Source organism: Aspergillus pseudonomiae (genome assembly GCF_009193645.1).
Source record: "Aspergillus pseudonomiae strain CBS 119388 unplaced genomic scaffold BDV37scaffold_19, whole genome shotgun sequence".
Lineage (NCBI taxonomy): Eukaryota > Fungi > Ascomycota > Eurotiomycetes > Eurotiales > Aspergillaceae > Aspergillus > Aspergillus pseudonomiae.
The window spans coordinates 171,459-196,433 of NW_022476011.1; the positions used below are offsets into that span (position 1 = coordinate 171,459).

General features: G+C 49.8%; 13 protein-coding genes and 1 non-coding gene across 14 annotated transcripts; 8 read left to right on the forward strand and 6 right to left on the reverse strand.

The window, feature by feature from the left end:
- Positions 1-434: 434 nt before the first annotated feature.
- On the reverse strand, positions 435-783 carry BDV37DRAFT_270216 (uncharacterized protein; the record flags this gene model as incomplete). Its single annotated transcript, XM_032084518.1, has 2 exons — positions 435-613; positions 678-783. The coding sequence occupies 2 exons, from the start codon at positions 781-783 to the stop codon at positions 435-437; spliced, it is 285 nt and encodes a 94-aa protein (XP_031943326.1).
- Positions 784-1,946: 1,163 nt separating this feature from the next.
- Positions 1,947-3,274, reverse strand: BDV37DRAFT_292558 (alpha/beta hydrolase family protein; the record flags this gene model as incomplete). The annotated part of the gene is made up of 1 exon (XM_032089207.1): positions 1,947-3,274. One exon carries the CDS (start codon positions 3,272-3,274, stop codon positions 1,958-1,960), a length of 1,317 nt encoding a protein of 438 aa, XP_031943327.1. The 3' UTR covers positions 1,947-1,957.
- A 499-nt stretch (positions 3,275-3,773) lies between these two features.
- On the forward strand, positions 3,774-5,793 carry BDV37DRAFT_243714 (uncharacterized protein). The gene has a single exon (XM_032081466.1). The coding sequence runs from the start codon at positions 3,961-3,963 to the stop codon at positions 5,362-5,364; it is 1,404 nt and encodes a 467-aa protein (XP_031943328.1). The 5' UTR covers positions 3,774-3,960; the 3' UTR covers positions 5,365-5,793.
- On the reverse strand, positions 5,398-6,538 carry BDV37DRAFT_281256 (ceramidase; the record flags this gene model as incomplete). The annotated part of the gene is made up of 6 exons (XM_032086783.1): positions 5,398-5,581; positions 5,641-5,758; positions 5,812-6,096; positions 6,161-6,310; positions 6,346-6,434; positions 6,483-6,538. 6 exons carry the CDS (start codon positions 6,536-6,538, stop codon positions 5,398-5,400), a joined length of 882 nt encoding a protein of 293 aa, XP_031943329.1.
- A 1,644-nt stretch (positions 6,539-8,182) lies between these two features.
- On the forward strand, positions 8,183-9,034 carry BDV37DRAFT_270220 (uncharacterized protein; the record flags this gene model as incomplete). Its single annotated transcript, XM_032084519.1, has 1 exon — positions 8,183-9,034. One exon carries the CDS (start codon positions 8,183-8,185, stop codon positions 9,032-9,034), a length of 852 nt encoding a protein of 283 aa, XP_031943330.1.
- Positions 9,035-9,871: 837 nt separating this feature from the next.
- On the reverse strand, positions 9,872-9,955 carry BDV37DRAFT_t75. The gene has a single exon. It is a non-coding gene; the product is annotated as a tRNA-Lys (tRNA).
- Positions 9,956-10,271: 316 nt separating this feature from the next.
- BDV37DRAFT_72485 (putative flavoprotein) lies at positions 10,272-11,331 on the forward strand. Its single transcript, XM_032091123.1, has one exon. It carries the CDS (start codon positions 10,316-10,318, stop codon positions 11,015-11,017), a length of 702 nt encoding a protein of 233 aa, XP_031943331.1. The 5' UTR covers positions 10,272-10,315; the 3' UTR covers positions 11,018-11,331.
- Positions 11,206-12,795, forward strand: BDV37DRAFT_292564 (DUF3431 domain-containing protein). Its single transcript, XM_032089208.1, has 2 exons — positions 11,206-11,746; positions 11,799-12,795. Exons 1-2 carry the CDS (start codon positions 11,394-11,396, stop codon positions 12,367-12,369), a joined length of 924 nt encoding a protein of 307 aa, XP_031943332.1. The 5' UTR covers positions 11,206-11,393; the 3' UTR covers positions 12,370-12,795.
- A 5-nt stretch (positions 12,796-12,800) lies between these two features.
- Positions 12,801-14,709, forward strand: cwc27 (putative peptidyl-prolyl cis-trans isomerase). Its single transcript, XM_032081467.1, has one exon. It carries the CDS (start codon positions 13,053-13,055, stop codon positions 14,676-14,678), a length of 1,626 nt encoding a protein of 541 aa, XP_031943333.1. The 5' UTR covers positions 12,801-13,052; the 3' UTR covers positions 14,679-14,709.
- A 401-nt stretch (positions 14,710-15,110) lies between these two features.
- BDV37DRAFT_292566 (uncharacterized protein) lies at positions 15,111-17,962 on the reverse strand (the record flags this gene model as incomplete). The annotated part of the gene is made up of 2 exons (XM_032089209.1): positions 15,111-17,435; positions 17,493-17,962. 2 exons carry the CDS (start codon positions 17,960-17,962, stop codon positions 15,542-15,544), a joined length of 2,364 nt encoding a protein of 787 aa, XP_031943334.1. The 3' UTR covers positions 15,111-15,541.
- A 1,224-nt stretch (positions 17,963-19,186) lies between these two features.
- Positions 19,187-20,199, reverse strand: BDV37DRAFT_270225 (putative aldo-keto reductase (AKR); the record flags this gene model as incomplete). Its single annotated transcript, XM_032084520.1, has 2 exons — positions 19,187-19,873; positions 19,933-20,199. 2 exons carry the CDS (start codon positions 20,197-20,199, stop codon positions 19,187-19,189), a joined length of 954 nt encoding a protein of 317 aa, XP_031943335.1.
- Positions 20,200-20,816: 617 nt separating this feature from the next.
- Positions 20,817-21,859, forward strand: BDV37DRAFT_72512 (uncharacterized protein). The gene is made up of 2 exons (XM_032091124.1): positions 20,817-21,101; positions 21,174-21,859. Exons 1-2 carry the CDS (start codon positions 21,030-21,032, stop codon positions 21,618-21,620), a joined length of 519 nt encoding a protein of 172 aa, XP_031943336.1. The 5' UTR covers positions 20,817-21,029; the 3' UTR covers positions 21,621-21,859.
- On the forward strand, positions 21,755-22,807 carry BDV37DRAFT_72525 (putative GPI anchored protein). The gene is made up of 2 exons (XM_032091125.1): positions 21,755-22,200; positions 22,259-22,807. Exons 1-2 carry the CDS (start codon positions 21,888-21,890, stop codon positions 22,570-22,572), a joined length of 627 nt encoding a protein of 208 aa, XP_031943337.1. The 5' UTR covers positions 21,755-21,887; the 3' UTR covers positions 22,573-22,807.
- A 439-nt stretch (positions 22,808-23,246) lies between these two features.
- Positions 23,247-24,341, forward strand: BDV37DRAFT_243726 (uncharacterized protein). The gene has a single exon (XM_032081468.1). It carries the CDS (start codon positions 23,547-23,549, stop codon positions 23,784-23,786), a length of 240 nt encoding a protein of 79 aa, XP_031943338.1. The 5' UTR covers positions 23,247-23,546; the 3' UTR covers positions 23,787-24,341.
- Positions 24,342-24,975: the final 634 nt, after the last annotated feature.

The window sequence follows — 24,975 nt, forward strand, 5'->3', positions numbered from 1 at the left end:
GGATTAATGTGGCAAATAGTATAGCTGCGATTATATGTGCATGTAATGATAGAGTGATTTTCCTGGAGAAGTTTACTTATCAGAGAACCATATAGTAAACTATATGAGCCGCTTTAGCGTGAATACCTATACAATCAAATACCATGTTCACTCCTAGTACCTCATGGGCTACGATTCTACAGGCGTGTCTGTTTGATTTGTCTAGGAAGTGTATCTAAAAACGAGTGATCTAAAGTGAAAGAGGGCGTCAGATTGACGGACTATAAAGGGAGTTCGATGGTTCAAGCGCTATTGATTCTTCTAATGCAGGCTATATGTTGAATAAAACACTGCATGCTGACTAAATTGACACAATGACAGACATGACCAAACACAAATGGACAGTTTGATCACTAGCTTTGCTCCATGCGGCACCTATGTAGAAGGCGACTCATCTAGCAGTAATCGCTCTTTCCGGAGCCCCCATCCTGGCAGCTACCACTGCAGTAAGTGGTCCACGAGATATCACCGTTGTTTCCTCCATTGCAGTGGAAAAGGGATTCGCGAATATGGGCGTCATCGGTTGGTTGGCCGGCGGCTTTCAAAGCTTCATTGATCTGGGCGGCGTAGTTTCCTATGGTACCCGCTTCGGTTAATACATGCAATCCTCATCAAGCCCTAGATGGCACGCTACATACCGATGCCAAGAAGGTTGTATCCGCAGTAGTTGAGGCTGGTCTTGCAGTTGTTTGCGGCTGCCAGAGTGGCAAGGGCAACGAGAGGAAGAAGAGTGAACTTGACCATGGTTGCGAGTGGTTTCTTCGAACAATCGAAAGTAGAAATGATGTTTGCTGTGTGATGCTGAGAGAACAATGCTTTGCGGTTTGAATTAAATCAAAGCTTTGCGGTGCTCTTCGTGGTATTTATACATCTCCAGAGCCCTCAATGCAACACTCCCCGGTCTTGATCATCCATCATTGTTTCCCTATTCAATGCATGAGACCAGGGCGCCTAACATCTCCGGTTACATTGAAGCTGAACTCGAAAATCGCGCAGCATCAACTATCCAAAAAAGACCCATTCGGTCGCCTGCTGAACTTGCAGCTCCGTATGCAGCACTACCTCGTATTCTCCGACAACCCGTGAACTCGCAGCCCTCCAATGGTCTTGTCAGAAACATCCAACATCGTTTGTATACCTGTCCTGTCTACGGTGGTATGTATTCCTGGCACAAGACTGACAAGCCTGCAGGTGGTCTACATCAGGATGCATTTCGAAGTGGTTACGTTTTATGGAGTACTTTTGCACTAGGTTCAGGCGTTCCGCCGGGGTCCTCGTATTGAACATAGTGGCAGGGCTTAGCTTCACTATGGCCAATGATTGAAAGGACCGGACGGGGACGATCGACGCTTATTTGAGAAAAGCTTCACTTGGCCCTTTTGAGCATGAGCTGTCGAGCGGGTCCACCAGTGCGGAACGAACTGACCAGTAGCCGACTGAGCTCACGTACTGTTGTTGGGCCTTTTCTGAGACAATTTGCAGCCTCGGATTTCGGCAGAATCGGCATCATTATTTGGGCTGTCTGACTGCGTCAATGATGGGAGTCCTGATACTACTTCTCGGCGTGGATTGAATTTCCCCTCCCACCTGGCGGTAGCCTCCATAATACGATAAAAAAAATGAGAGAAACAGAAGCTGCAGAATTATGGTACACCTCTTACTATCGGCCGATCTGTGGGGAAAACACCCTTTAGTTATTTCTAGATCTCTACCATAGTTACATAACGCCTCGATTCGATCAAATCTACTCAGAACATAATATTATACCAATCTGGACGCCTACACACACACACACACTTCTCATAAGATTCAACCGCTTGATGTTGCTGTTTTCTCGCCTTTAAAAAAGCATGTACAGAGGCCTAGTTGAATCTAAGGTACATTGCAGGTTCGACGCGTCTCCATGCAAACTCACACATTAGCCCAGAGTCTTGTTCAGCCATGCAAACACAGTTCTTGCCACTTCTTGCGAAGCACCAGTCTGGCAGTGATAGCCAGCGACACCGTTGTAATGATGTAGAGTACCCTTATCGCCCAGAGCCTCCTTCACCCTCTCCGGCTGACCGGGGTAATTGTCTTCGTACTGGGCGGCGCCCACAAACACAGGCACGTTAATCTTGTGAATGAAATCCTTCACTGCGAATTGCTTGGTTTGGGTAAAGAAATCCGAAGGGGAGTGCGTGTTGAACGCCCACAAGCCGTAGTCCAAGCCCCAGGCGGCGCCGGTGGAGAGTTTTCCGGATTCTCGCAGCGAGAGCATTTCACGGTCGAATTGCGTCGTGTTACCCGCCTCATACACTTCCCGGAGACCATCCGGTATCTGTAGCGCGTACCCTTCATAGAGGTCCCAGACCGCGTCGATGAGGACTGCTGCGGCAAGTCGGGGTTCGAAGGCCACTGCACGGGTAGCCCCGTAGCCACCCATCGAATTCCCCAGAATGGCAATCCGGTCTTGGTCCACAGCCTTCGACTTTTCGGAAAGAAGGTAGTCTACTACCGGAGTGACGACAACCTCCCAGTCTGGGATGAACCCGAGGTCCTGTTCTCGGCGCACCGTGTTCTGCCCCGGGCCTTCGTAGGTAATGGCATTCCACCCTCGCGCAAGGGCGGCAGCGACGTAGCTATGGTAAGAATCTTCTTGCGAACCGTCGAGGCCGTTTCCGACAATCAACGTGGGCAGGTTGGCGTCTTTGCGCTCGGAGGCGGCGTACCAAATGGCCTCCACTGTGAAGTTTCCCTTGGGAGCTGGGATGCGGATGCGCTCACCAGGAATCGGCAAGGCGGCTAAGCCCTTATCAAAGGCTGCGGTCTGCTCCGCCCATAGGCTATCAATGAGCGGGTCGCTCCAGTTGTGAGTGAGGAAGAATGAGGCTCGACGGAAGTATTGGGACGCCGAGAACCAGGTGTCCCGGACGTTGACGGGGTCATAGGCATTGTCCGGGTTTTCGGCGTGGGCCTTGGTCTCCTTGGCCAGCGCAAGGAACACTTGCGTGAACGAGTCCATGTCTCCAGGTTTAATGTTCTTGGCGGCACCCAGAATAGGATTGATATCCCCACCTCCAGCAGTGGCTTGGGCGAGGGGGATAAGAAGATCAAAGTGAAACGTCGGATCCGAGCTCAGCATCAGTATGGGCTGATCGTTGCTGGTGTTGCCCACCACAGCAGCATCGGCTAGGCGACTATGCGCCGACGCAGCCAACAACGTGCCGATGTAGATCGAAGAAGAGACCTTCATGGCGGAAAAGAAGAGACGATCCTATAATTGTAAAACGGACTTGATATCATTGAATGATTCCCTACTTTCGCAACTGATGTTTTGTCTCTACTTATACTTGAGCCCTACTATATAGAACTCGCAGGCTAAACCGCATGGAGTTTAGGCTTAGGCAAGCTAAGTGATCGGCATGCTAAGCCAAATTAAGTGTATCCTTTGCGACGGAGCCTGATCATTGGTTCAACCTTCACGGAACTTGCCGTGGACTGTTGGACGCCGTACTAAATTTATGACATGAATGATATGGACTACCGAATGATCGACGAACACCGGCTGTGCCACCTCTTGGCGGAGTCGGGGATAAAAGACTTAAATAGTACCGTGACGCTCATGCCAACTCGTCGCAAAACCAACTCTCTTTCTGGCATCTAGACGTCATCATGGTGAACCGAGGACGCTCCAAAGGCTGTGTGACGTGCAAACAACGACGTGTCAAATGCGACGAGGCGAAACCTGAATGCTGGCATTGTCGGCGCCTTGGACTCCACTGCGAAGGCTACCAAACGAAGTATACCAACCTAAAGTTCAGAGACCAGACCCACAAGTTCTTCACTTCAGTTGATCAGGGCCGGGCTTATGCGCCTAGCCCACGTCCACTGGCCGAGACCGATACCTCCGTGCCCTTCTTCCTCAAGTATTACGTCGGCATGGGACGCAATCTGGAATCTGCGCGGGGACTCTTCGAGATCCTGATTCCCGTCTACTGCTCCGAGCGGCAGGGCTCGCCGCTCTCGCTTGCCATATCCGCAGTCGCTGCAGGGATACTATCTCTGTGGAGGCGTAGCGTTAGGGGCTTCCAATTATCACGGAAGGCTTACACCGAGGCCATCGCGTGTATGCGCAATGCAGTAAACGACCGCGTACAACGGAGGAATCCAGCAACCGTGCTGGCGGCGCTGGTGCTGCAGCATTATGAGAGCGTTGCCGCTGTATACGACCTTCGCTCTCCCTCGCGGGTCCACCACAACGGCGCAGTGTCTTTGCTCCAATTTGCGGAAGCGGACCGTATGAATGGGACGAACGGCGCATACATTCGGAGATTCATGCTTCATACCGAGGTTTCGTCGGCGATGCGCCAGAAAAGGCCCGTGCAGAGCATCGCATACTCGTGGATTGGAGGCAAACGCTTGATGGCTGCGTCCGAGAACCCAAGCTCAGTCCTTGATGTTATTGGAGTATCTGTCGCTGGATTTCAGGCCAATTATATACGCCTAGTCAATCAAGATGGCACCATGCTTTTGTCATGCCAAGTTCTAGAAGATTGGAGAGCAGAGGCGAAGCGCATCGACAAAGAGCTTCTTGATTGGGCACAAAACGTGCCGGACCATTGGCAGCCGCGAAAGCTCACACCTGGTCAAGATATCGATGAATCTATTCCTACCTACCGGTCTGTCTGTGAGGTCTACCCTTCTTGCCAGATTGCCAACATTTGGAATCTATGGCGTTTCCAACGCCTCTTACTCCTCAAGATTACTGTCGACTGCCTCCAGAAGACCATACACATGTTTCAAGTTGAGCTTACGAAAGATCAAGCCTCAGCTGTAGTTGACAACATATGCGAGTGCCAAGAGACTCTCCAAAGGCTGGTGGATTCTGTGTGCTACAGCGTCCCCTTTTTCCTTGGCAATCGAACCAGACAGTCAACCATCACAGACTTTACCGACTCGGAAATTTTGATCCCAAGTCATCCCTTACCAGCACCGGAGGGTAAAAAGAGCTTGAATACGAAGGACCACGATGCCGGAAGATGCAGAGACGACCACAGGTACCCTATTATCGCCCAAGGTCCTTGGCACATAATGAGTCCGCTGAGCCACTTATTGACCCTTTTCTCGGAAGACAACGGCCAGTTACTAGCAAGCTTTCTCAGGCCTGGGCAGCAGGCGTGGATACGAGCACAATTTCAGCGTGTAACCACCTTGCTTCATCTCTCGCCAAAAGACCATGGCGAGGACCAGCAGGCCTTGTTCGACGCATCGGCTGGAAATATCAACACAGACAATCTTGCGAGAGGGGTTCGGAAAGGCTTAATATTTATGAGTGGCCCCTAAAGTTAGGGGCTTCCTATAAAATTAGTTCTGATTTCACTTTTGTTTCTCGCTAACGTCCTTGTCTACGGACGATCCTCGTCCTGCGAAAACTGATGTCGACGCCCAGGAAGCTGGCCAGGTGAATGATTGTTGGATATCACTTAGATCCTCGCTGGCGACAAGGTGATCTACCACGGCGATAAAAATATAGGCCCCGATTCCAGTACAGATATGCCACCTATACCAATGCGTTTAGCGTCATACGGAAGAAGAACACGGAAGATTTCTGAAACGCACCACCCGTGAAGCTCTAGTACAAAAGCCCAGGGAAGCCCTATTGCTTCTCGCGCTTTTGTCAAGAATCCGCAGGCCCACTGATCAATCAGCCAAAGCCAATACCCCAGGTTGAAAATCGCTGTCAACGCCAGTTAGTCTCTTGGAATGTTGTCGTACGATTGGATTACCGACTTGCTCCAAACCGAACCATTCCCCAGATCTGTCGCCGGGCAGCTGATCCGGGCAGCGTCCGGCTATTGACGAGACGTATAGTGTGAACTCCAATGACGGTCACCGTGCCGACAAAGGACACGGAGTGGAGGACCAGCTCATCGGTTATCACATGGAATGTTACCAGAAAGAGCAACATGGAAGCAAGTGCGATAGCCACGACAATAGAGTCTCGGCGATTTGAATTGGCCGTCAAGACGCGATGTAGGACTGGGGTTGTGGCAAAATGCATCGAGAGGTCGTCCACTGGCAGAGGGAATAATGAGCCAGATACTAGAAGTAGCTGACGTGGGAAAGACGTGGCACATACTCATCTGGGTGTGGTATTTGAGGCTGAGGTGGAACGCAAACGAGCACAGACCGACCGCTATTAAGCCCCAGTAGGGAAGGGCACGTAAAGAATCACCATGTGTGTCTGCTTTCCGTCGCAGCTGGCGCAACCCGTACAGGCCGTAGATTACTGATGAAGAGAAATTAGATCATAATTCCACATACCTTCCGGGATCTTACTGTAGACGACATTTGTCAAGCTGTTGACAAACTCGGCGATGTATCGGCTCACGGCGTAGTCTATCTCGCAGAAGCTTTGTTGAGGTCAGCAACTGAAAGAACGCGCAAGATGGTATACTGACTTGGCCCTCGAAGTTGAAGAGCCCCAGAAAGAATCTGCCGAGTCGATAGCGTTCATTCTGGAGTCGACTGAAGTGCAGGAGAGTCGTGGTCAACGTTAGTGTCAGGTAGAGGGGTAAATTTGCGTTTATGCACAGGGGTTACATCGTACTTTCGTGAATCGGTTGATTTGGCCCCTGACTCGCCGAGTACCATCGGGAGCGGAAGCCGCTCTTTGTTTGATACGGATCGGATCCATAAATACTTTTGTAGCCAGCGCCCTTGCTTTGTTGCTGATTTCCTAGCCTCCTTCATATTAGAACCAGCGGGGTCTTGCCATATCCCAGCCTACTCGAGGCAAAAGGGTGGGATTCTACCTCGCCTTCTTATCCCTCTCATATGTACGCCGTCACGCATGCCCTGGAGACTACGGTTTTACCTATATACCTTCCGGTAGAAAACCCCTGAGAATCTGCAGGATGGGTCTGATTCGCCGCAAAGTATTCAGAATGACTTTTCAGCCTCCACCGTGCAATATTTCTGGACGAACTCGGTCTTCCTGCTGTTAACGGTGCTGAACCCGTCTTCCTCAGGGCTGTGTCGACGGCGTTCCCTTTCCCCGTCAGTCCGTCTTAGCTCTGAGTCTGTGCCGTCGCCGCTCTGGGCTTTGCGATGTGCAAGGTGCAAGTATATAAAAGTGTGTATCCAATTGTTCTCTAGTGTTCAAAAATCATCGATCTCAGGTCAAACAAGTGAACCGAGGCAACCAACAACATGGCGGACCACTCAGCTCATCTCATGATGGCCAAGGTCTTGGAGGCTCAAAAGGCCAAGGCGCACGAGATGAAACACGCTTCTGCATTTTACCAGAACTTGGAGAAGGTCCTAGACAAGCGCCGCATAGACGATATTCTCGGTCTTACGAGCATAGTAAGCATCGTAGCCACGTTGATGGTGTTCAGTCCAGCGTGGCATGGTTCATACGCTGGAGAGGTTTGCGTTGCTGTTTCTGTGGAAGAAGAGAATATTAATGGAAGTATAATCGGTTTGGGTTTGTAAAGGTAGAGAGAATAATGGGATTTGAAAGAATATATATAGACATCTAGCAGCCAAAGAAAACGTGCAGTATGCTCTATATTAAATACATGGCGAGCTTAGACATTGTCGTTGCCTTGGAGGATGTTTGTCGAAGCGCTGGGAGACATTTTGTTATTGGCCACAAACACTCCTAGCCAACTAGCTGCTATCCTCTGATCTTAAGCTCGTATTCGTTAGAGTCTATAGATTAGCAAACAAAGCCATCTGAACTCGTAGAGGCAACACAAGTGAAACCTAGAATCGTTGAGGCAACACAAATGAGCATCTAATTTGTCATGAACACCGAACCTGCCCCTGTTACTCTCTCCAATGGTACAGTGCTTGTAAGTAAAGTGCCACCGATATGACTAATGAACTTCGAAATTATGGAACAGGTGGACATATTGAATTGGCTAGGATAGACAAACATAGCTTGTGTCAACGGGACCTTGCAGTGGCGGAGCGGGAATTTGGCTGTAACGCGATATTCATTTCCAAAAGCTAGATGACGAAGGGGCCTGATTGTTCCAGAGTCAAGTAGGTCTCGAGCGGCGTTTCACAGAGCGGGTCTTGACACTTAAATGTCACATAAATCACGTTTCCCTCTCGTCTTCGAGATAGTTTGATCCCATTCATGTCTCTGAAAATGGAATCAGTCACACTAGAGGCCCTGCCTCCCGAAATGAAAACAGCCATTTTGTATGCTATCCCAGACCTTGCCTCCCTGAATTCATTGGTCCATGCCTCTCCCTGCTTCCATGCGTTGTATCTTTCCCAGCGCAAACAACTACTGTCAACCGCCCTTGCAAGATGCCTCCAGCTGCCTGTCATGGTCGATGCGGTTGCTGCGCTGATCGCCTTACGCGGGCGGCAGGACCGATGCAAAGCCCCAAAGCCTGCTCTAGAGGCAGCTGAGGAGTTTCTGAGAAAATACGTTCCCCTGCGTGCAATACTGAACCCCCCATACTCCTATTCTGCAGACGAATACCTAGATCAGAAGTTGGACGTTTATCAAGTGTTTGCCTCTTTGACGAAATACGATCTACTTGAAATGGCTCGACTTCATACTATAGTGGAGTTCATCTTAAAAGATATGGTCCACTCCTTCTTCGGGCTTAGGCCAGATACCCAAAAGCCAAAGGGGAAGGATACTGCATTATCACCACCAGAAACATTTCGGATGCAACGAGCAATCTACCGGCTAGAAATTCACCGGCTCTTGTTCAGCAGCAACGGGCTTCTATGGTTCGAAGGGCAAGATCGGCTTAACGATATATATGTCGAGTCTGATGCCCAGTGGGATCTATTCCTCAGTTTATTCGCACCATGGGAAATGGAAGAAATCCGATGTGTCCTGATGTATATCTTTCGCGTATATGAAGAACTGCCTGGAGCAACTAATTTCGATGATTGGTGTGAGCTCTTTCCCGATGAGAATGAAGATCCATTATCTCACCTTTATGATCACGGTATAACCCTTGACAACCAAAGAATGTAATGTAACCTTGCTAACTTGGCTGATCTAGAGATCGATGACGACCACAGAGATCATTACGTTTCTCTGGGGCTGGAGTTTCTTTATCACTGGATGCATGTGTCCAGCATAGCCTGTCGAGAAGAACGTTTGCTCAAGCAGAAGGCCATACTCCGTGGCACTTTGAACGGGGCAGTAGACTTCATAGCTAATGCTTTGGACGCTAACCGCACCACCCGTAAAGAGGAGTATGACATAGACTTCGGTGATGAAGGCACGTGTGGCAGGGTCTTCCTATCAGATACGGACTGGAATAGTCCCAACTTGGCTTGGACTTGGTGTTTGAGTACGATCCAAGAAGATGCATCCATATATCTTTGGAGATATGGTCATAGTGCCTTACGCAATTGGGGATTTTTATTTTGGGATGAACACCGATTGAAAGAGTGGTGTCTCGGTCTGGAAATGATAAGAGAGATATACAATTCTGGCTTCGATGAGCCAAGGGATATGGATGCCGATTTCGTTGAAGCTGATGGAGATGAATAACACCAACATAAAACAGTTGTTCTAGAGATATATGCACTTAGCCAGACGCTATGATGAGTAACAAGAACATTGTTATATCATTGGCTTTGGGTAGGAGGTCCGCACTCTTTTTTTATACTGGTCGTATTGATCCACTTCTGGGCCAGTCGGTGATAAAATGAATGTAATGCAAGTATGTAATTCCAGCTGGAAATTGGGTAACCAGGGTTATTGGTTTGCTCCGGTGGTACCGTGCATCGCCAATGCGTACTTTTAACTTTCTTTACCACCAAGAAAATGTTTAAAAAAAAAAAACCAAAACAAAAAAAGTGAAGCCGAACGCGGGGGTCGAACCCGCAACCTTGAGATACCGTGACGACTAAGAGTCTCACGCTCTACCGATTGAGCTAGCCCGGCTACTTGTTGAAGACCGATTTCCATTTTGGCTATATAATCCTACAATAAAAAGAGGCTTGATACTACCCTGTATGAACATGGATCATATTCGATCGCAAGCCATAGGGCAAACTTGTTATTAAGACAGGTTTCTCAGTATATCTGGTATAAAAATAACAAAGCAAGAAGAGTCCTATCCTTTGCGTGCGAGCGTATCTTAAGTCGAGCATGCTTCTCTATAGTAGGTTAACTCTATATAATAGCCGCTAGCGCAAGCCTCTCGGATTGGATTAGAAATATATAACCATCTCGCCCGTTACTTGCCGATCATATCAACCTTCTCCCAACTAGACTTAAAAACAATACACACCCATCACCATCATGGCAACAAAAAAGTCACCAGCAACAGAGATTGCCGCGTCACTCAACGATGGCAAGGTGCATCTACTTCTGGCTGCAACAGGTTCCGTTGCCACAATAAAGCTACCGCTTATCATTGCGGCATTCGCAGACCATCCGAATATCTCAATCCGGGTGATTCTTACCAAAGCTGCCGCTGAGTTCCTTCGTGCTCAGTCTGAGGAGCAGCCCTCGGTAGAGTCCCTCTCATCGCTTCCCAACGTCGACTCGGTCCTCCACGACGAGGATGAATGGACCGAGCCTTGGACACGAGGCTCAGACATACTACACATCACCCTCCGTAGATGGGCTCATTTACTAGTTATCGCCCCACTGAGCGCAAATTCACTGGCGAAAGTGGTCCACGGGATGTCCGACAATCTACTTACGAGCGTTGTACGCGCATGGGACACGACGGGGTTGATCGACGGGAGAAAGAAACGGATACTTGTCGCTCCCGCGATGAACACAGCAATGTGGATGCATCCTGTGACCGCACAGCAGATGCGCGTCCTGGAAGAAGATTGGGGGGTTAAAGAAATCAATGGGAATGTGCAAGGCTGGTTTGAAGTCCTCCGGCCCATTGAGAAATCGCTCGCGTGTGGTGATGTGGGGTCCGGCGGGATGATGGAATGGAGGGAGATCGTGAAGATCGTTAAGCAGAGATTGAGTCGTTCTGCATGAGTTTGGTATCTCTTTGTTTTGTGATATTCAGAATGCAAATTCTTCAAGGTCTAGCAGTCTGAAGTGGTAATACCACCTAACTTCCTTTGTCGACTCAACGTTACATCACCAGTCTCGTGCCCGGCAAGCTGTTCCTGCAAATGGTACGCTGGGGCTATCCAGCCTTGACTCCGTGCACGTCATTGGGTGTTGGGAATAAAGGATGATTCAGTGATTCTCGGCCTTGGATAAAGGACTGAGGCCCCTGCTCCCTCTTTCACTTGACGCGTTTTCACCTAATCATTGTCATGGCACCCGAAAACGGAGACTTGAATAGCCCAACAGCTGTTCGTACTTAGATCGTGGCGCAATGAACGAGACCTGAATCGAGCTCAGGATGCGCCAAATCGAGCGTCTTAGCATCGCGGTTCTGCTGCTCTGCTCCTTTGTGTGGCTCGCGAGACGCTTCAGTACCCCGTCGTTGGAAATTCACCAGTTGTCTCGTTGGCATAATGGGATCAAATTGGGATACACAACGACTGCCCCAACTCCCACCACTTCTCGAAATACCCCAACCACTAGGAAAAAGCGACCAAGTATCACCGATCTGTTGCCTTCACGGCACAGGGGAGCTGAGCCGTCTAACAATCAGGAACACCCCCAGATCAAAATCACAGCAATCGATCGCGTTATTGTTGCTGGGAAAACGAAAGAGGATGACACGGACTGGATAGTGAACGAGTTGCCCAGGTAAGGCATACACTCTGGATGTATAGCCGGCGGAGCTAACGCATCAACGCAGCTGGCAGCACGCGATCTATGCAGTGGATGACCCTGAAGCACCCCTCCATGTAGCCAAGAACAAAGGAAAAGAAGCCAGTGTGTACCTGCAATATATAATCGACAATTACGATGACCTCCCATCAACCATCGTCTTCCTGCACAGCCACCGGGACGGCTATCCAAGAGCCTGGCACACGGAATTTTCCGACCACAGCAATGTGCGAACCGCCCAGATGTTGCAGACAGATTTCGTCCAGCGCAACGGTTACGCAAACCTGCGCTGTAACCCCAACCCGGGCTGTCCTGACGAGATCCGCCCATTTCGCGGATTAAGCGACGAAGAGCACCTGCCGGAGCAGGTGTTCCCTGAAGTTTGGCGGACGTTCTTCAACAATACCGATGTCCCAGAGGTCATCGCAACCCCCTGTTGCGCGCAATTTGCGGTATCGAGAACACAGGTGCTGCAGCGCCCATTGAGCAATTATGTGCGATACCACCAATGGCTTATGGAGACCGAACTACCAGACGACGTCAGTGGACGAGTCATGGAGTATATGTGGCATATAATATTCGGGCAGGATCCCGTCTAGTAGGCCTCTCTTGTCCTTTGTATCAGTTCCTCTTGACTGACCTGCCCAGTTGCCCAGATATGTACCAATGTTACGAAGATGTTTACGGCACTTTTGATTAACGACTGTCATTTTATAATATACTCTTTCTAGAACAATGGAATAAGCTGGACATAAACACAGTATCATTCACTAGCAGTGACTAGATAGTAAAAGTTGCGCTTAACAATGTGAACTACTATTCTCAACCCATTAAACACGCCGTTAAGTACATTACCAAAATTAGCTTAATATCTTCCACCATAAGAACCACTAAAAGAAATCCAAGTACTCAGTTCAAACACATACAGCGGATCTCAACTGTGTATGGCAAGTATGTAGAAACCAAAGTTGTAAATATCCAGAAAAACAAAGCGGCCGTGACATGACGTGACCACATCAATTTATCAAATGAATTTTCCCCGAAAAGCTTCGACATCCGCCGAGACACATCCTCTCTCCCTCGACCGCAATCGCCCTCACCCCAAAACCCCACGCAGCGCTTACTCCGTGGAGGTCTCCCGATAATGTGAATCGCACATAATAGCCTCACCATCTAACACACGATCCTCGCACCCCCCAACTGAACCCATCCGTCACGGAGCTCCAGCTCCAACCAAACGCGCAAACACCCAACCCAACCACAACGCTCCCAAACCCTCAAAATGTCCGCCCATTACACCACAGAACCAAACCCGACCGCCTCAGCAACCCTAAACACAACCTTCGGGCCCCTCCACATCTCCCTCTTCGCCACGCAAACCCCCCTCACATGCCGGAACTTCCTCCAACACTGCCAGGACGGCTACTACGCCGACACGATCTTCCACCGCGTGGTGCCCGGCTTCATCATCCAGGGCGGCGACCCGACGGGCACAGGCTCGGGGGGCACATCGATCTACGAGGACCCGGAGTTCGAGTACGACCCGGAGGCGCGGGACCCGAACGAGAAGGTCGTGCTCCGCGATGAGCTGCACAGTCGGCTGCGGTATAACCGGCGCGGGCTGGTGGGGATGGCGAAGAGCGAGGATGGGAGCTACGGGAGCCAGTTCTTCATTACGCTGGGGAATACGGAGCGCGAGCTGAACGGGCAGTGTACGCTTTTCGGGCGCATCGAGGGCGACAGTATCTACAATATGGTGAAGATTGCAGAGGCCGAGCGGGTCGAGGGGACGGAGCGGCCTGTGTACCCGGTGAAGATCACCTCCTGCGAGATCGGGGAGTTGGGCCCGCTGGCTGGAAAGATCAAGAAGCGCCAGATCACGGCGACGCGGACCGCAAGGACGGAGGATAAGCCCGCGCCGAAAAAGAAGAAGAAGAATAAGGGTGGCAAGACACTCCTGAGCTTCGGCGATGACGGCGAGGGCGATGAAGATATGCCCATTCGACCTGCGAAACCGAAGTTCAACTCCAGCCTGGTGACGGATACAAACATCCCCGAGTCCCACAAACCGGCCCAAGAACCGAAATCAACGAAGAAACGCCCGCGTTCCCCCTCCCCAGAGCCCAAGCATCGCCCCAAAACCCCCGAACCAGAGACCCAGCTCCCCCTCCCCAAACCCGAATCGCCAGACCGCTCCCCCGAACCAGCAGCACCGAAGCAATCCTTCCTCTCGCGCACCAATGCCGAAATCGAGAATCTCAAAGCCTCCATGCGCAGGACTGCCCACACTGGCCCTGCGGATACAGGGCCCAAGAAGTCCGCCTTGGAGGCCATGATCCCGGAGACGGCGATCCGGGGCCGCAGACGCCCTCCGCCGGGCACATCGGTCTCAACCAACGGTTCAAACGGGATAACAGGGTTCAGCTCAGCGGACAATGAAACACTTAAACTCTTCAATGCGTTCAAGGCTAAGCTTGAAAATGCCGATTCGACGTCCGCACCCACCCACAAAACCACCGCCCAGGATGCCAAACCTTCGACTGAGACGCAGGAAGCGGATGACGAGGAGGCCCAGCTCTGTGATCTTCATTTTATCGCGAATTGCCAATCGTGTCAATCATGGGATGATGATCAAACCGCGGAGGGCGGAAAGGCAGGTGCGGCGGAGGATGAGGAGGGCTGGTTGACGCATGAGTTGCGCTTTGGCAAGGATACGCTTGGGAAGGATTTGAACTGGAAACGGGAGCATCCGGAAGATGCGGACTCGCTTATGGTGATTGATCCGCGGGAGAAGGAGAAGGAATACGTTGGCGGGAAACGGAGAGGGCTTGAGAGAGATCGGGAGCGAGATAGGAAGCGTGAGCGTGCAGGCAACCTAGAATGGGACAAGGCACGGAGAGGGAAATAGTTTACTGTATATGAATGACTACGTATGTACTTTGGAACCATAGAATAGTCTTCATGCCATGGTGTAGATCTATATATCTCGAGACATTGTTGAGCTTTGCAGGAGTACGTACAAAGTTAACAACAGTGAAGGCATTTTAATACCTCGTGGAAAAACAATGCATGTACATCAATAAGCATCGACAAACAGGTCATAGCTGGAAGCTCAGTCATAACTATGTACTCAAGTCATTAAAACAGGTGATAAGGATGATTAGAACGAGATCATGGGAGAGGTCCTTGTGGCGCACCACGGCCAGAAGATAAGTATCTCAACAGCGGTGTAAGAACTAACGACACTCCACGTGGGACTCCTTCCCATGCTCATATCTCCCTTTACTTTTTTTTGGTTGTCCCGCCGAATCCTAACGCCCTTATTCGTAGTGTTGTCGAAAGAGAAGACCGGACTCATTTCAGACACCGGTCGACTCACATCCCAAGACGGATCTGCAAGAATCACCGTCCTTAGTGAAAGTCCAGTTGTAGGCTGCTTGTATATGTAAGAGAATATTGACTAGTCGCACGCGTCATCGGAATTCAGACCAAGAGACTGAAAACCGGTCTGTCTCGTATTAGGACCGAATCGCTTTGACGAGAGGTAAAGATGAATATATGGGACTCGATTTGTACCTTTTTGACCCAAAGATGCCTCGTTTATTCGCTTCGAGTGGGTAGGGAACGAGAATAGAACAAAGGAAATTGATAGTGGTTTGAGGTCGAAACTCCCAATGGATGGTCGCATATTCACGTCTTTCGCTTCTTCAGAGTGGTTTCCCTTTCTTTGTTGCAGACGCACAACCCCGTTAGTATGGTATATTAACAATATTAAGCCTTCTTGCGCCGCTTCGCGCTACCGCCGTTTCCCTTACCTCCCTGGAGATCTTTGCCCCCGTTAGGGACGCCATATTGTGCAGGCTCGTCCACGGTGTTACTTGGGCTGGTCGCTTCGCTATCGGTAAGAGTTTCGATGATTCTGCCAGCACCCGGATTTATCGTATTATTAAAGCCACTGCCATCGTAGCCGTTATAGAAACCGGGGTTCTGTTGCTGTTGGTCCGGTCCCTCGAATAGATCGCCGTTATCAGGGATATGGTCAAAATCAAACAAGTCGTTTCCATCTTTGATTACGCTATCATCTGCACCTGTCGTGACAGGTTCGCTTGGTGCCGTAGCGGGTACCGCAGTCGTGGTGTTTCCAAAGTCCAAGTTGTTTTTATTATGCTCAAGATCCGCGATGTCCGTGAAGTAGTCATTATTGAAAATCTGATCGAGGTCTAGCGGGGGAGGAGGAACACTTCCATCGCCTGTTACCATGCCCGGGATTGTCCCTGTTGGGCTGAGCGGCTGTAGAAGGTTTGTTAAATTCTGAACTGAACGATCTTGTTCAGCTTGCATTTTCACGAGGTTGTCAATCTCCGCGCGGGTGCTCGCAAGACGATTCGAATAACCGAGAGGCATTGGCGGTGGTGTGGGGGTTATTAGGGCATTGTTCTGTGACACAGGTACATTGGAGTCACCCGTGCTAGTCTCGTTGGCCATGAGACGGAGCATATCCGCGCGCTGGTTGGGAGTAAGAGGAACGTTGCCATTTGACGTTTCCAGCGACGACAATACATTGGGAAAGTCCGCAAAGCTTGTGGGTGGGCCTCCATTTCGTGCATTGCTATTCTGAATTACGGACATGATATCCCGCTGAGGAAACTGTTCGGTTTGGGGCGGTTGTGTCTCTTTCGGCCGGGGGCTGCTATCAAAGACCTCTTCAATATGACCGTGTTGGGGGGCACTCGGCTGGCGAGTATGACCCCGCGGTTGTGGACCCTCATACGCACTGGCGGCTGGTGAGAGGGTTGTTGCGCGGCTCTGTCGTTCTGATGGCGCAGCTTTGAGAAGCAGGGGTTGTTTCTTCATTGTTCGCGGTCCTCCAGGGCTGTTCATATGCTGAGCACCTAAGGTGCTCAGCGAATAGTCATCTCCCATGTCGACTACATTGCCTTGATCCTGAGAGATCGCTCCAGCAAAAGAGTTGGCGAGGTTTTGAGGCCCTTCCTGTCCCTGAAGGCTGCGATTATAGACAGTCGCCAGGAAAGTGAGAATCGCATTGATCGAATTCTCGTGCCGAGTGTGCTGCTCCTGGAAATTGGCGGCCTGCGCGTAGAGTTGCTCGTGTTCCCTCCGTAGCTTGGTAATTGTGTTGGAGATGACCTGCTGTTGCTGCCGAATAGCCTGCAACTCCCGGTAAACCCCCGCGAGTTGATCTTTCGGCATAATGTTCCCTCCTTGGACTAGAGATAATTGTCGGTTCCGGGATCGGTCGTCTCGTGCACCAGGGACATCATCGTAATCATCATTCTCATGTTCATCCACCTCTTCAGTTTTCACGCGTATATTGGACTTTCCTGACTTATTCCCTTGCCCTCCCGTGTTCTTAGGTTTCTGTATCAACCACAGCAAATCGGGGTGGCCCCGCTTGAAGTATGGGTTGGCATACTCGCTAGGGCTCTTATTCTTTCGTTCACTGGCGCGCATCGAATTATCCGAGAGCCCCACCTTCTTATGAAACCCGTACATGTTCAACTGGCGGACAAAGGAAGCGTAGTTGTTATGCTTGAAAAGTTCAGGGATCAGGGTCTTTGCGAACTCGTCCTCGTCTAACACGATAAAGGAGTTTCCGTCATCGGACCACCGAATGAGGTCTGTGTTCTTAGACTCGTCCAGGAAACTGGAGATTCGTTAGCCATCGATCATCAATTCAATTTCTACGTCGCTTAGACCATACCTGCTTAGCTTCTGAACGAATGGGGGGATCTGCTTCCTCTTGGCCTGCACCTCCCTTTTCGCAACCAACGCCCGCTGGTAGAGCTCATCTAAGCTTTCCCCCCACCCCCCAGGCTCTCCAGTATTACTCCCATGGTCAGACAAGGGGGTCGGTGTCTGTTCATATCCGCGATTCCGGCTGACCAGTTGATTTGGTGTCTGTCTACGTGCGAGTTGTGTAGATGCAGTAGCTGTAGGTGCCGGCACGTCTTGACCTGCCGAATATGCTGTAGCGCCATAAGGATTCGCATCAGAAAAGGAAGATGGGCTGACAACATTCGAGGAAGTGTTCTGGCCCCATTGCAAGAACTGGTCGTTTGAGAGCTGGGTGTTAGAGGGTTGCGGATAGTTGGAGATCGGGCCTAATTGTGGATGAGCGATTGGAGATGTGCCGGGAGCAGGCCTTTTGCGAGTCATGCCTTGAGGACTCATCGCAGACGGTATAGCGATATCTGGCCAGTCAAGGGTAGGTCTTTTCTTCAATATAGGATTCGTGTATTGAGATTGCGTAGAAATGCGGCAAAATCCGATATCTAGTCAAGAGGGTGTTCTTCAATGGGCTTGCCAGCCAAGGCTAGGCTATGGCGGGGAACTTGTATGGCGCGACGCGGCTCGAGACCGAATGTAATAATAACAGCGTAGAGAATCGTTTATAGAGCTTCCGTTTGAATCAGTGTCATTCAGGCTGAACCGACAAACGCTTGGAAAGAAGGTCTACGGCAACGGGCCGATATATCGATATTGGGACGCGACACGCGGGGCGATAAAATCTCACTATCAAGAAGGTCGAAGTCAATCGGATAGCAAGCTCGCGACAGACCCAGCTAAGATGAGCGATGAGGAAGGAGCAAGGCAATTGCTTAACACTGTTGCGATGTATATGTGAGACGAGGACTTATAAGCGGCGTCTTCTCAGGAACGGGTGCTGCGGCGGATGGGTGGAGGGCTCGCACCGGCGCAAGGTAAGGGAAAAAGAAAAAAAAAAAAAAAAGCACAAATCCGCCCGTCCCGCAAAGTCGAGAAGACAAACAATATAGTGAGGTGCAGCAGTGACACAAGCAAGAGTTACCGAATCCAAGTGATTCAGAACAACTCGCGTTTGATGAATGGCGATGGCTGAAGATGGCCTGCGTCTGGTAAATCTTCTCTCCGCTACCGTCGAGATGCTTGGCGGTGACGATGAGGTCAATGGTCCCACGGCGGACCCTGATTGGTTAGAGAGGCTGAGTCAGCCAGAAGTGCTGACCAAACGTGTTCTGACTAGGGCTGACGGGCGAAAACGATTGTGATTCGGTGTGTCTACTCCAGGTATATCGCTACCTTTCTACCTGAGCTATGGGATGTGGACAAATTCACCTGTTCTGATGCTGATCGTTTCGGATTGCCTTGTTTCCCTTAACGCCTACTACTTTAGTTAAACGCGGCATGCCCACCGATCCACTCATATGAAAATGGCCAATCATATTGCACGGCCATACCGTGGTATCGTCCTTATTTTTTTTGCAAAAACTTCATGTGCTACCATTTTTGTCCGCTCTAGATGCTTCATTGACCTTCCACTAGATTCCATGGATTGTCGTCGGAGCCTGGATACGCTTTGACCACTGATAACGGGATCAACCCTAAGGCAAGGCACGCGAAGGGAACACTGCTTCATTAGAGTGCGACCCGATCCCCAGTCAGTTGCTGGAAGTTCTCAAGCACCCTCTGCCATACTTCCGGGTGTTCTTGGGAGAACCTCTCTACCCTTGCGGGAGCAGCTAAATCCGCTTCCATGCGGCCCCGATTACTCGTCCCGTTCAATAAAGTGGTGTTCCCCAGGGCTAAAACGAGGCAATATAGAGCGGCGGCGGGGCTGATTTCTGTGCGACTTGCTAACAATTGGATTGCATCCGATTGAACTAACTCTGGATTCGCTGTCAGTGTCCAGAAACTCTGGTAAATAATGTCGTTATCCCGGCAATATGAGCGCAACGGAACATCGAATTGCGTGCCCCCATAAAAGCGATTCTGGACAACCGCTGGTTTCACTTTGACCAGTGCGGATAGTTCCCTAAGCTGAGGCAAGGTGCAATTGGATATGCCTAAGTTTCGGATTCGATGAGGGACGTAAGTCTCAAACGTGGACCAGGCCTCCAATGTCTGAGACATTGTCGGAAGTGGGGAGTGAAGGACCAGCATATCGATATACGCTTCGTTGACGCTTTCCGGGGCGTCAGATGCACGAAGATGCTCTAGGGATGATTTGATAGAAGCGTGGACTTGTTCCGTCACCGAGGAATTGGGATCATAGGGCATCTCATCGGGGTTTTGCCCATGGATGGATGTGAATTTGGTTTGGATCTAACCATGGTCAGCCGGGTGAACATCTTGGTTTACTATCGACATTACGTGAGACTTACATGGAGATCCTCTCGTCGGATCGCTCCGTCCCGGATAGCCCTGCGTATGCCCTCGCCTACCAAATCTTCCCGGTAATGCTTCGGCTGGGCCGCAGTGTCTACGGCCCGGAAGCCAGCGTTGAGAGCCTGATACACTAGATCTGTTGTTCGATCTTTCTTCCATGCAGTGCCGTAGATGAAGACTGGTAGAGTCGCAGGAGGCGCGCTCTGCACCGAACGTAGGAGATGTCTATCCCAAGATACCTTGGGCATGGCGGAGCGAGCCATTCTGACAATGAATCTCACCAGAGCGCAGAAGAGTTATACCTTGGAGGATTATTAGATCAATCAGCATGAACGTAGTGATGTATGTCAAGGTGGAGAACATGGGTGACTACTAGCCCACTCGGAGTACATTGGCCAATGATATGTTTGCAAGAAGCCGGTGTTCTGACATTTCATAAGAGGGGGAGGGAAGACGTCACAGGTCAACCCCTCCTACAACCACAACTTTCACGTAAGGATATCGCATTGCTAATGCAAGACATCAAGCTTTTGTTCTGGATCTATCCCCATATAACAGTTAAGGCATATGAAAGGCCCGTTCAACTACTTGTGACCAGCGATTCCTAGAACACAATAATGGCGCATGGAGGGCGCTTCTATTGCAAAACATGGTAATGACCTGTGGTGTGTCATAGATCTTCTTATCTCGAGTCGCTAAATAAATATCAGATGACTCAAATCATGCGTTTAACTGATAGAAATAAGGATCTTCCCTGCACAGTGTACATGTTTCCCCAAATAGATAACCATCCGGACACGCATCAAGGTCGTTGTCCAGTGCTCCAGTGTAACCCTACTTCCAGACAACATCCACCAAGTACAGCACTTTCGGCTATTTGAGCTATGAATAGCATACGACTTGTGGGTATGGTATATATCTGTGTACTTCAAGTTGCAGTGTGCAGGATAGGTACAGGCAGCACATTTATCTTGTCGTTCACTGGCCGTGATACTGTGTTGTCAAAGTCATCGGTACCCTCCGATCAACTATATATAGCGGGGAGGCTGTGCAGGAGCTCGGCAATTCCATCCGTTGAAGAGCATGTTCGGTAATGCTATTGCCTGATCTTCTCTGGACAGGATCAATTGAGTGCCAAGCGAGGATCATCCATCTTGTATTCTTTGTCAGTCTGACTTTCCTCGTTTTCCGAGTTGTCAATGTTCCTAGATCCCAGTACGGATGACGAGGCAAACAGCGAGTGACATCATCGACCGAACATCCTCTGGAAACATCGAACTACGGAGTACTCCGTAAAGCATTCCGCAACAGCTTCTTGGAGAAGTGCGTCAACAATAATCGCCGAGTCAACAAATATTGCTCCTCCCTAGCATACGGAGGATCCACATATACAAAGCCCAACCTAAAACCAGGGTCCAGTGTGGCGGTGAAAGTGCAGAAGAATAGAATGACAGTCCCCGCAGACAAGTCTGGTAGCGATGAACAAACCGCTTCTTGGCAGCTCTCCGAACCCATAATCTTCTTTCCTCTTTGTTCCAGGCAGCTTCGTTCCCTGTCAATATATTGGTGTCATTCATACGTTGATCAGCGGGTTGCACCCGATTTCCACGCCAGCCGTGCTTGGCATATGTCGCCCGAAGGAGGCTTAGAGTTTCAACAGCTCTCATTGAAGGCAGATCGCTAGCATCCCGAGTGATGGAACTGCGATGTATGGTGCATGCGGAGAACTTCCCGTCTGGGCAAGCTCTAGTTTCGGGCAACGAGATCCTTATATATAGAAATTTTGCGACACGATCGAAATGGCCATAAATATGCGTCCTCGCCCGCCTCCAATTGCTCATAGCATCATCAGCTTCGATTTCAATTGCATCGCGACGACGGAATCCAACTACATTCGGAACTCTTTATACCCCTAAACATCTACTTCGTGTCATCGTTGAACGAGTCCACAATGCGTACCGCCCAATTGCTCGCTCTCTCCGGCCTCATGCTCATGAGCAACGTCGCCATGGGCGCCGAGCTGGACCACGACGACGTGCCCAATCGCTGCTGGAGAGTCTGCGGCCCGGTGGTAGGGATCGCTCACAAATGCGACAATATACACGAGAGTGACCGCGCCGAGATGAAGTGTATCTGCGACTGGCATCACGCACCAACCTTGATCCCTCTCTGCGAGGCCTGTATCGCGGAGTATCGCAGCGAGCGCAACAACAGGGACCATGATGATGACGATGACGATGATGATCGCGACCCCCACCACAACGGTATACAATCCTTCCTGCTCTCCCAAGGTCCAAATAGCTAACATCCGACGCTGTCCAGATGCCTACGATATCCTCAGGTCTTGCTCCCTGTCAACAACCAGCTACAACCCAACTGCCGCAGCGTCCGCCGTTAGCTCCGCAAGCACCGATGCCACCGATACAACCCCAACTGCAACCCCAACCGGCATCGCCGACTCCACGAATGGTGGTTCCTCGGGTGGTTCCTCGGGTATTTCCAACAGCAATTTGGCGAGTAACACCAACACTGCGACTAGCGCCCAGAACACCGACAATGCGGCGTCTGCATATTCAACCCCCAAGGCTGCTTCCTTGGCTGCTGTTGTCGGACTAGGCTTTCTTGCTTGGCTGTGAGCATCTCATCACATGATGACATTACGAGGTTGAATACGGTCGGACGGGAGAGAGTGGAGGAATAATATGGGATATGGATTCACTGCGTCGAGTGGATATATGGATATGGGAGATTGAGATCTATATTTACGTTTCATGCCTCTCCTTTATATACCCGGCTGGATTTGAAGTATGTTTACTCTGTTATGTCCTACATTTTATGACTTATCGTGTGCGATATTCTGAATCACTCCTTTGATATGCATGGACTGTTTATGTTTGGGCTGATATTCCCATGTTACTCCCCGGAGTACTTCTCCGATAATAACTTCTATGAGTAGTCGAATTCAACTGCAGACATCCAACATATATCTAAACAGAAAGACCGAAAAGTAGTTTGTTCTCCTTACGAACCAGACCCGTCCAAAGTCCAACTCACGCACCAAAACCCAGAAATTATATATCATACCATCGAAACCCAACCCCAAACTCAAAAGTCCCAAGAGACAAGAACAAAAAGCAAAAACAAAAGCAGAAAAAAGCAACAAAGCCAACCTAGACCCCCAAAACCACCCATGCCCAAGAGCACGCACGAGTCGCACGACGTGTTAACCCTCCCCTTACTTCCCGCCAGCAAACAGGAGGGGGAAGGGAAAAAAAAAAGCAAAAGCGACGCACCCCCCCGGGAATCATTGCATGCGAGTACGTGGCAAGCGATGCCTGAGAGTGGGAATGAAATTTCCAAATCTCCATAGAGACGAGGGAAGCAACGACTACGTACTACTAAAACTAAGGTTGTGAACCTAACCTAGGTGAACCTAACCTTACCTTGCCTTCCGTCCCAGAGGGATGGATGGATGGAGGGATCTTCGGAGTTCAAGGTTCACGGCTAAACCCTGTTCTTGACTTACGTGGTGACTTGGTAGCTACTAGCTACTGGCTACCTTCAGGCAAAAGCAGAGATAGGAGACTTATTCAATGTGCCTTGCTGCGAGATGGAGACTTGGATTGGAGGTATTCTGGGTGTTTCTGATGTACTCCGTACTTTGCTTACTTTGCTTTACTTTGCTCTATTTGATCCCCCCTGGGCGATCTTTGGTCAGATTGGAAAGTGGATAAGTTGGATGGAGAAGCTGATGTTAAGCTCCATGAGGACTGAGTGTGTGAGTGATAGGTCAAGCAGAATAGAATTCTCTCAGAGGGCAGGGAAGGAGACACAGAGGAATGGAATGTAGGGGATAAATGCATGCCAACAAAACAGATAAGACGACAACAGAGTAAGTACGGAGTACGTATCAGCCGGTTGCTTCATCGATTGAGACATAATAAATCCAATACTGCATCCATATATCATTTATCTAATCTAGGATCATCATCATAGTGCAGCTGACAACTCTACTCCGGTCTCAATCAGTAGTTCCAATAAATGGTGAAACAGCCGTGTGGTACGACGTCCATTCCGGATGCTCTTCCATATTAAACGAAATAAAATTCGAGGGAGAAAAAGAAATGCTGGATGACATACTCCTCCGTGATCAAAACAAAAGCCTGTAAAAGCCAACCAACAAGAGCATTCAGAAACCCTGCAAAAGCCAAGGGCCAGAATCACCCTTACGTCCTACATAATCCCAGGTACTCCAACCAAAGGCTGACCACTGTGCATTGCAAATCTCCCCCAAGTCCTCCTCAACGGGCGAAGGAATCTGATATCCATGTATCCGCGTAGACCCTTGCATCCGTGAGCAGGGTTTGGGAGTCGCGGCGAATTTAGGCCCCACTGGTTGCTGACCGGACAGAAGTACGGATCGAGTACTATATGTAATTGTAATGGCTACGATTCGGATAAGGCTACCTTTCTCCGAGTCGGGTGTAATCCTTTTTACGTTTTCTTTTATTTTTATTTTTATTTTTTTATGTTTTGGGCCAGGTTCCCGAAAAGACAGAAAAGTGATACATAAGGCAGTGTGTTGATTGGCGGACTATGTGGCTTGCTGATTGCATACATATGTACCTTAGTATGCACAAGCACGGACTACATATTGGAATCCAAGCAAAACAGAAGAAGAGGAAATATAGAAAATAAACCAAGGAAAAAGACATAAGGAAAGAGCCAGAGTTGAAAAATTATGAACTGCTTTGTCAAGTCAGTCGAGCATTTCATATCTCGGACAATAATCTTGCTTTTTCCGCGGAGAGATAGTAGACAAAGCTACACAGACAGCTCTGCGATGATATCGGCTCAAAAACTGATAGTTGTTTCGACAAAGGGCAGATATCTTGGAATGTATGACTTACAGGTTAATCATTGCCTGAATCGCATTGGGCGTATGTGCACAGATGTCCATGTCTGAGGGAATTAAATGATAAATCCGTTTCTTTTTCTAGCATCTTTTGCCACAGGTAAAATAATCCTGTCAGTGCTCG

Excerpts from the sequence above, each read along its gene's own strand:
- BDV37DRAFT_243714 (XM_032081466.1), top strand. The coding sequence starts at position 3,961 with ATGGGACGCAATCTGGAATCTGCGCGGGGACTCTTCGAGATCCTGATT.
- BDV37DRAFT_72485 (XM_032091123.1), top strand. The coding sequence starts at position 10,316 with ATGGCAACAAAAAAGTCACCAGCAACAGAGATTGCCGCGTCACTCAAC.
- BDV37DRAFT_292564 (XM_032089208.1), top strand. The coding sequence starts at position 11,394 with ATGCGCCAAATCGAGCGTCTTAGCATCGCGGTTCTGCTGCTCTGCTCC. Across the intron at positions 11,747-11,798 it reads ATAGTGAACGAGTTGCCCAG|CTGGCAGCACGCGATCTATG; the intron begins GTAAGGCATACA and ends GCATCAACGCAG.
- cwc27 (XM_032081467.1), top strand. The coding sequence starts at position 13,053 with ATGTCCGCCCATTACACCACAGAACCAAACCCGACCGCCTCAGCAACC.
- BDV37DRAFT_72512 (XM_032091124.1), top strand. The coding sequence starts at position 21,030 with ATGCTATTGCCTGATCTTCTCTGGACAGGATCAATTGAGTGCCAAGCG. Across the intron at positions 21,102-21,173 it reads TCATCCATCTTGTATTCTTT|CGAGTGACATCATCGACCGA; the intron begins GTCAGTCTGACT and ends CGAGGCAAACAG.
- BDV37DRAFT_72525 (XM_032091125.1), top strand. The coding sequence starts at position 21,888 with ATGCGTACCGCCCAATTGCTCGCTCTCTCCGGCCTCATGCTCATGAGC. Across the intron at positions 22,201-22,258 it reads TCGCGACCCCCACCACAACG|ATGCCTACGATATCCTCAGG; the intron begins GTATACAATCCT and ends GACGCTGTCCAG.
- BDV37DRAFT_243726 (XM_032081468.1), top strand. The coding sequence starts at position 23,547 with ATGGAGACTTGGATTGGAGGTATTCTGGGTGTTTCTGATGTACTCCGT.